General features: G+C 33.7%; 1 protein-coding gene across 1 annotated transcript; it reads right to left on the minus strand.

Annotated features, from left to right (window-relative positions):
• Positions 1–7,616: 7,616 nt before the first annotated feature.
• On the minus strand, positions 7,617–9,202 carry LOC110450113 (beta-1,3-galactosyltransferase 1-like). Its single transcript, XM_021497378.1, has one exon. The coding sequence runs from the start codon at positions 8,794–8,796 to the stop codon at positions 8,131–8,133; it is 666 nt and encodes a 221-aa protein (XP_021353053.1). The 5' UTR covers positions 8,797–9,202; the 3' UTR covers positions 7,617–8,130.
• Positions 9,203–9,787: the final 585 nt, after the last annotated feature.

Below are 9,787 nucleotides of genomic sequence, written 5' to 3' on the forward strand. Positions count from 1 at the left end.
GTTCTTGGAGTAAAAATGTCTGAAAATAATTATACAGTTTACTTTGAGTTAAGTCGATTTCCTTTACAGATAAAGCGTAAAACATCCATTATTAAGTACTGGTTAAAATTATTGAAAACTGACAATTGTATTTGAGATCTTGTTACGATGAGCTTTTCGAATTAAATCTTGAAAAACCAAATTGTAAAACTAATTTTGTATATCAAGTCAAGCATGAATCAAGTAGAATTGACTTTCATGATGATTGGTTGGCTCAGTGTGTTTCAAATGAAAAACATTTCGTATTTTTATACACCCAACGTGTGCAAGATACTTTTATCCAAGAAGTGAGAAGCATTTTAGAAAACTCCTCCAAATGTAGGTTGTATAAATATATCGTAAATCATTACGATATGCAGTTCTACCTCACCAAGTCTCTGACTTATAAGTGTAAAACTACCCTCAGTAAGTATAGGTTACAATCTCATACACTAAGTATAGAAACAGGCAGGTATATTGGTATACCTAGAGCCCAACGGCGGTGTCCGCTTTGCAATAGAAATGACGTCGAGGATGAAACCCGTTTTATTTTATTGTGTCCAGTTTAGTCGGAGCTAAGAACCAAATATATTAAACCCTATTATTTCCGTCGTCCGTCCGTCTATAAATTAATACATAATAATAGGAGATTTAGCTCCATAGGTACGCCATAGGAGTTTTTGCACGCCATAGCAAAATGTGAGTGTTATATCCACAATATTTCGATTTTTCTATATTGGTATACTCATTTAACATGTTTAGGTAAACTATCATTTAAAAAAAATGTGGACTTTGTTGGAAAATCGATCTTGATTACGAAGCACATTTTAACTAAATGGCGCCATACGTGTTTTTTCACGCCATAGCTAAATATAAGTATTATTTTCAGCAAGTATCTGTTATTTCCTTTGGTATATGCATTAAAACAGGTTGTGGTAAGGTTTCATTCTTAAAAAAATGTTTATTTTGTTAGGAAATCGACAAAATAATTCTTCGCGATTCAGAAGTCAATTTTAAGGGAAGTAACTCGTACGCCATAGCAATGAATAAGACATGACTAGTACTGGATTTTTTTTTAGTTATGCATGTAAACCTGGAATAAATTACAATTTAAAATAGTTAGACATGAACAAATTTTATATTAATTTTAGAATTAATTACAACAGTTTACTTATTACATCTACTGAAATATCAATCGCAGAAACATTAAAGAGAATAAAACATTTTTAAATATTATAAATAAATATTAATTTCATTTAATGAACAGATCAATGAATAACATATGTACAGCACAATTATATATATATATATTTTTTTATTTCAAATGTGTAAGAAATTTTTAGCAATTATTTACAGTTTATTTATTATATCTTTTTACATGAGAAAAAAAAAAACCTTAACAAAACACAGCTAATTGATTAATGATGATCAACTGATGATGGTTCATATGATCAGCCTTTAAGAAAACTCTATTAATTGGTTGCTGATGAACCCAGATATTGTAGCCATCCAACTAAGAGGAAACGACATTGCAGCGACATCATCCCCCAATGACATTTTCCAGACACTACTCGAACTACAAACGGACCTACAGACTGCTGACATCAAGGAGGTGTACTTTGCCGGGAAAGTGGCACGTGGAAATTTTGGCAAGTCCCCAGGCCTGACAGCGACATCCTTTGATAAACAACGCAACAAGATCAACCGACTCATGAAGACCAGACTAAACTACATCAAGCTGCGAGTGAAATTTCAACAAGACTATGACCGTGACCTAGTTCATTTCAACAACTCAGGACTCCGGACCCAGTTCCTTTCTCTTAGACGACCATTTTTCAGGTGTTGACAATTTGTAGGATGTATGTTTTATTAATTTTGCTTTCATGTATTACAGTGTGAAATAGTGTGTTGTTGAATTTAATAAAGATTTGAATACATATATGTTTTCATTTTTCATCTTAATAGATGATCCATGTGCTTAATCATGGTACCTAAATATTGAAGATTTGTTTCTATTTTACAGAATTTTATTGATTGTATGTTAAAGTAATTAATATTTCCATTAAAGATCTATATTACTTATTTTTAATGTAAGAGTATATAATAAAGTGTTGTAAATAATTTCTAAAATGTGTAATATTTACATAAATTATGTTCATGTCCAATCATTTTGAATTTTAATTAATTTCTGTTTCAGAGCTGTGTGTAAATTATTCTATGTTTGTATTCATAAATAAATTGTGTAATTAATTAATATTTTCATTGACTTTAATGTTTTTGAAATTTATTCCATATTTACATTCATAAATAAAAAAAAAATTCCAGTCAAGTACTAGTCATGTCTTATTCATTGCTATGGCGTATTTTGCAAATGTACGAGTTACTTCCATTGAAATTGACTTTAGGATCGCGAAGAATTATTTTGTCGATTTCCTAACAAAATAAACATTTTTTTTAAGAATGAAACGTTACCACAACCTGTTTATTGCATATACCAAAGGAAAATAACAGTTATTTGCTGAAAATAATTCTTATATTTTGCTATGGCGTGAAAAAACACGTATGGCGCAAATTAGTGAAAAGTGCTTCGTAATCAAGATCGATTTTCTAACAAAGTACACATTTTTTTAAAATGATAGTTTACCAAAACATGTTAAATGAGTATACCAATGGAAAAATCGATATATTTCGTGGATATAACACTCACATTTTGCTATGGCGTGCAAAAACTCCTATGGCGTACCTATGGCGCTAAATCTCGTATGGCGCAAAATAGTGAGACCCCTTCTCTGTTCGTTTTGAGAACCGTTGATGGTTTCACGGACGCTGGAACATACAAGATTGATCAGTTATTAAGCTGTTGTTTGATGAGTCTGGTACTGATGCTCGGTGCAATGGCCAACTAAGCAAAACGTTTGAACTTATGAAGGCAATGAATAACAGACTAGAGCAGCTCGGTCCAATCAGTGAAAAGTAGGTCAAGGGTCAAGGTATGCAGCAAGCTGCAGAACAATTAGTGATATGTATGATGAGGTGAATCATGTGTCAAAAAAGCAAGGGGATGAATTACAGAAGCTGAAAAGAGCAGTCCACACACATACGCCTATAAACGAGAACTTTGTAAGTCTTAAAAAACTAGTGGATGAGTTGATATCTGATAAAGGTGAATTGAAACGAAGTGTAACAGATTTAAGGTGGCGCTCTATGAAGACAAACCTAGTGTTCAGTGGTTTATTGGAGTCACATAACGATAATACAGAATCACTAGTCCGAGAGTTTCTACACATGGAATTGAACATCCAGGACCATATCGAGCTTGCTAATGTTCATCGATTTTGAAAGTTCATTCACTGGTAAAAGAAGGTCAATCGTCGCTCGCTTCATCTACAACAATGACAGATCCTTAGTGTGGAAGATGTCAAACGAATGCAAATGTACCCTACATATAGAGCCCTTAAAGCCACACACCATCAGGGCAAGCCTGTCAGAGACAAGCTCATAGTACACGGCAGGTTGTATACGGAGCATTTGGTAAGTAGTGACGTCAAAGCGAAGAATAGCAACCCGCGACAGACCAGAAATTATAGTGACCTTGCTCAAAGTCCGTCGAATGGGTCTCTTGGTGCGCATGCCCAACCAACCAAACGTTCGCGCTTCAACAGCAACACTGAGTCCCCATGACGCCGTGCCCGTTTCTCACCATCTTCGTTCGTCATCAGGTGAAACTACAATGTATCCTAAAGACTGTATAGGATGAGGAGGAGAGTGAACTATCTACTGTTAACGTTCTATCATGGAATGTTCGCAGATCACTTGTTGATAAACTGAATTATCGTGATTTTTTAAACGTTTTATGTAAATATAGAATGCATGTTTATACGAATGCTAGATTGGTAGTGAGGATGACATATCTATAACAGGGTATACTGATCATGTCATACGTAGGCTCCACGGCCGTGAAAGGGACATTGTAATATATATCAAATCTAGTATAGCTGAGAAATGTCGAGTTGTTGAAACTGTTACAGATAGCATCAGTGTAATCAAATTGTAATATCCGTCTAGAAGCGATATTTACTCAACTGTTAATTATTTCCCGCCCGTGAATAGCACGTATAATGAAAATAATTATTTAGATTTGTATATATTACTAGAGGAAACTGTAAGTAAATATAAAGAGTATGGTGACACTTTAGCAATAGGTGACTTTAACGTACGTACTGGTTTATCTGAGGATTATATTACCTTTGATAGAGTCAGTGAATTTTCAACCCATGTTTTATCCAAAATATTGGAATAGCTTCCTGATTCCAATGTTTGTAAAAGGGCAAACATGGACCTATATGTTAACCAATTTGGAAGGCAACTTTGTCTTTGCAAAACAACTGGTCTCAAAATTTTGAATGGTAGACATGCTGGTAATGGTAATGGCCATTATACGTTTTTCAGTAACAATGGAGCCAGTCTTATTGATTATGTTTTAGTCACTAATACTATGTTAAAGGCCATTGCATAGTTTGAGTCTGATATTTTTAATCATTTTTCTGACCCTCGTTGTTTTCCGCCGTTCAAGAACCTATTAACGTAGAGCCTGAACCGTATATAACTACCTTTAAACGGAATGAGAACGAAAAACAGTCGATCAAAGAAACACTTCTAGTTAATTCTGTTGACTTATTAGATTTATGTAATAACGTTGTAAATAAGTTTTCAGAATATGTAAAAATAATAGTATCACGTTATTGTTGTAAAACTGTAACAGAACATGTCAGAGATAAGAAAACGATGACAGAAGATAAGCCTTGGTTCAATGATCAGTGTAAGCAAAGGTTCAGAGAATACAAGATTGCTCTCTCTAATGTTAATTTATGTAAATCAGTTGAAAATCGGGAACACCTCACCCGATGTAAGAGCTATTATAAAAAAAAAATGAAATTAAGTTAAAGCGTGAATACTAGCTTCAGCAGGAAAAAATGTTAGGATATCTGAGAAAATATAACTCAAAACGGTTTTACAAGCACTTCAGAAAAAGAAAGAAGTTTACTGACTCTCAGACGATATCTTTAGAAGAATTTCAAAAACACTTCTGTAACCTTGCATCCTCTGACCTAAAAACTGATGAAAGTATGAATAATTATACGAAACATTATGATGACATGCTCTTGATGCTGATATTACAGGTTGTGAAATAGAGTGTGCTATTCAAAACCTTAAATCCAACAAGGAGTGTGGTATCGATGATATGCTGAACGAATATTTTATTCATTGTTCTGAAGTTTTTGTACCTTGTCTTGTTGTACTTTTCAACAACATTTTTAAATCAGGTAATTATCCTCGTATGTGGACAGTTGGAAATTTAGTTCCAGTATTTAAGAAGGTGACCCAGGTAACCATGATAACTACAGGGGTATTTCAATTGTCAGTTGTATTGGTAAACTTTTTACGTCTGTATTGAATAGTAGGTTGGTGGAATTTGACATGGAGTACAATAAGATAAACGATGCTCAGTGTGGATTCAAACGGAATTTTTCAAAGAAAGATGCTATATTTACATTATAGGCCGTAATTAATCGCACGCTAAAAAGTAAAAAAACACGTCTATACTGCTGTTTCATTGACTATACCAAAGCGTTTGACCTGATCAATAGACATAATTTATGGTACAAGTTGATCAAAGAAGGTAGTGAAGGTAACATGTTAAATGTTATCAGATCACTTTATAAAAATGTAAGATGGTGTGTAAAAAGCAACGGAGTATGCTCTGATGTTTTCGACTGTTATTTTCATTGTATGTAAACGTTTTCGAAATGCAATTTATAGAGGACAGCTGTCCTTCACTTGACTTACAACTTACACATAGTTACTTATGTATGCTGATGATACAGTTATCTTTGCCGAAACAATTTAAGGTTTCAAAATATGCTAGACTCTTTGTTAAATTACACTAGCAAGTGGGGCCTTACTGGATTGTTGTTTTTTAGAAACGGGGAAAGATTAAAAGATAGTGAAAAATGGGAATACGATGGGTGTGTGTTAGAGATAGTAAATTAATTCAACTATCTTGGAATCTAATTGAATGATAATGGGAAATTTAAACAAACACAGAAAAAAATATATGAGCAAGGAGGAAAAGCATTGTTTGCATTATTGGGTGTATCTAAAAACAGTATTTTAATATTGAGACTCAATAAGCAGTGTTTGATACTTATGTCAGTATTATAGTCAACTACGGATCAGAAATATTGGGATTCCATAAAGGCCCTGACATCGAAAAAGTTCATGTAGAGTTTTGTAAAAGGTTGCTAGGTGTACGCAAATCCACTCCGAATATGACGATAAATTTCGAATTATGCCGTTATCCATTGCATGTAACAAGGAAACTTAAAATATTTAATTATTTGTTTAAATTGCTCCATACCGAAAATTGTTTTTTGAAATCCTGTTATGAAAATATGCTGCTAATCAAGAATCCATAGATCTGTGAAATAAATGATGAATTTTATCGTGTAGGTTTAGGATATATCGTTGACGCTCAGAATGGAAACAATTTCACTTATTAAGAATACTTATTATTCACTTATTTATTCAATTATTAAGACCAGATTATTTGACATTTTTAATCAAGAGGGATATAGTGTAATTACAGATATGTCTAAAGGTATGCTTTACAGAGGATTAAACAATGCATTTTTACTTCAATCGTATCAAACAAAATCAGTTAATATCGGTTACATGAAAGAAATTGCTCGACTTATGCTGTCAGCTCAAAAATTAAACATTGAATCTAGGTATTATGTTGGCACTGTTAGAACTAATAAATTATGTACAAAGTGTAATATCAATGATTCTAAAACGATTTTCATTGTGTTTAAGTTTGCACAAGATATACTGATTTAAGACTGATGTGTTTAAAATGTTACTATACAAATAACCCCAGTGTAAATAAGCTTGTTCGATAACATTGTACTTAATACACAGAATATAAAAGAATTATGTAATCATGGAAAGTATCTGATAGCGGCAAGTAAGCGCCGATCAGATATATGACAGTTTGTTTATGTGTCTTGTTTATTCTCCTGTGACCAATGTGGCTTTTTGTACATACGTAAATATCCTGTTAATTATATGTTACACTGATAAGTCAATAAGATCAATACTTTCAAAGTATGAAAAACTGATTTTAGTGTTAGTAACGCAAATAGGTTAATTATTCGAAATAATCAATCAGTTTTCTTCTAAACATTGTCGACATCACATGTCCCTTGGTGAATTGTATAGCTCATGCGTAAATGTATGAAGTAAATAACGGGAAAATGTGACACATGTCTAGGCACGTACACACGATTAAAATATGTCAACTTTTTAGTTTTTAGTCAATACAAATATGCTATTAAAGATATCTAAATACCAGTATAAAGTAACAAGCGCCGTCATTGGGCATTGGTTGCCTGCATGAAAAAAGTGTTAAACTGCATAAATGAAACAAAAAAGACAAAAAAAGGTCACCAAAACTCAACAAAACCGTAACGCGAACTCGAAATCGATAAAGTTTTGGGACAATATAAAAGTTCCACATAACGTGACGTCCTCACACTGAGACATAGTCAATAATACATTATAAATTAATGCTTACGTCTTTATAAAAATAGTTCACTGAAATCATAACATGAAGATCTCTTTTGCAGACAACCTGAATGCTACGAAATGACACATTATCAAAGATTGATTTATATACTCAGGCCAAGCGATACTTAGTTTATCTTTTGTCAGCTATAGAGAGGCATACCAGCCTCAAAACTAGGCAATTAATGCAGTAATATTGGGAATATATATAATGTTTGTCTGCTGGTCTTCTACTCGGAGATTGGCTGATACTACTAGAAAAAATGTTGAATTAGCTTATCTTTTTTTCGTCTTTAAACAATTGTTATGTTCTTCAATTACATGCTCTTTTTGTTTTCAATTTAATGTTTGTCTACCCACGCCAATTATGAAAAAAATCGCCCTAAAAGAGAAACACTGGTTGTATTATTCATATTGGTGAACTTGCGGGAGTTATGTCACCATGAATCACAGGAACCATGCTCATCCTTTATCAGTCCTAGTTTTATTTTATTTACAATCACTTGTAAACATGGTAAGCATGTCTTGTGCGCTTAGTCCATGCGACGTTATCATCTCGGTGCCCTTGTACACACAACTATCCAACGGCCAACGTACAGAACTAAATCCCTGTAAATTCGTTAACGTATATCCCAGACGTTCGACACACAGGGACACATAAACATCCTCCAGGTAGAAAAACGGGACGTGTTTCGAAACTTCATAAACCTTTTGCATGACGGCCATAGTAGTGACATAACCTGTACCGGAACAGTAGCCCGGGTACTTGGACCTCGGGTACTGATTGATGGACGCATACCACTTAGATCTGCTATCCCGTACAGGATAGGCAACATATTTACAGCTCCCTCCAACAGAACTCTCCAGCTTCTTCTTGTGGTCACGTACCGTCTTTAACAAATTAGTGACGTTGACATACATGTCGTCATCCGTTTTCATAACGAATTTTGCAGACGAGCAATATAGACTTACCCATTTAAATCCCATCAAAGTTTTTAATGTAAGATTGTTATAAGTGTCGATAAAATCCTCCTGTACCATGTCTTTATATTTAGTGAACTCTCCGGCAGTTTCCTTATTTACTTTCCCCTTTGACTGAGAACCAAGCAAGAACACATAACGCACGTTGGAGGTGTTATTTTTAGAAATGTTCATCCACGTCTTTCGTATAACCTCTCTTTTGTACCGATTGTCATGTGTAGTCGATATCAAAATAACGATATCTATATTTGACGCTTGATTCTCACTGCAAATGTCCTTGTTGACGTGAATGAACGCAAAGTTATAAATGAAGCAAGCTGAGCAATTATCTGGGCGAACAAAGGGATCAAAAGTCGTTGTTGGTATGGATATTGGCGTATGGATCCGTGTTGTTTTTGATGATGGTGATGATGAGAACGACGATGACGACGACGACGGCGACGACAATGATGAAGAAGCAGTCGATGTTGATGCTGCTTGACTAATTACAAAAGTATTGTACTGCCTAGTGTTAAGTGTTCCTAGGAATTTTCCCAATCGATTTGTTGTAGGATGAATTACGAGGGTTCCCGAATGGTTCTTCCTGTTTACACTTCTGCCAAGAAACCATAAAAACACTAACATCAACAAAAGAAGCACACTGACCACCCATTTTTGTAGATGTTTTAGAAAGAGGAACACATTTTCACTTAATTCATTAAAAATTTAAAAAAAGTTAAATACCAGAACTTTTTATATCAAGTGTTTAATCTGTAAAAAAAATGGTAAATAATGAGTATGTTTTCATTAAAAAATAGGGTGTAGGGGTAACTAAAATCGGCTTTCTGAGTTAAAAGAATAAGATTAAGAAATTTTACTTCCATAATTTAAAAGAAAACAATATTTTCATCAATTCTACAAACATTCATACATATCTGATAACACACTTGGAAGAAATTGTATGAATTTGTTCTGCAAATGGTCAAAACCCCAAAATCACCTAAAATCACACGTTGTGTTAAATTGGTATCTTTGACCGATCATAGTACAAAAACGAACCCACGGACATATGTATTTTTTTGCATTTTCTACTATGCCATTAATTCCTTTTTCCAAAAATCCATATATGAAAAAAAGTTTAATACAGGAAATTTTTGACTTCTCAGAGGTGTACATCCTTAATAAC

The sequence above is a fragment of the Mizuhopecten yessoensis genome, unplaced genomic scaffold, assembly GCF_002113885.1.
Source record: "Mizuhopecten yessoensis strain PY_sf001 unplaced genomic scaffold, ASM211388v2 scaffold4999.2, whole genome shotgun sequence".
In the NCBI taxonomy this organism is placed as follows: Eukaryota; Metazoa; Mollusca; class Bivalvia; order Pectinida; family Pectinidae; genus Mizuhopecten; species Mizuhopecten yessoensis.

Coding starts and splice junctions, on each gene's coding strand:
- LOC110450113 (XM_021497378.1), bottom strand. CDS start 8,796: ATGAACATTTCTAAAAATAACACCTCCAACGTGCGTTATGTGTTCTTG.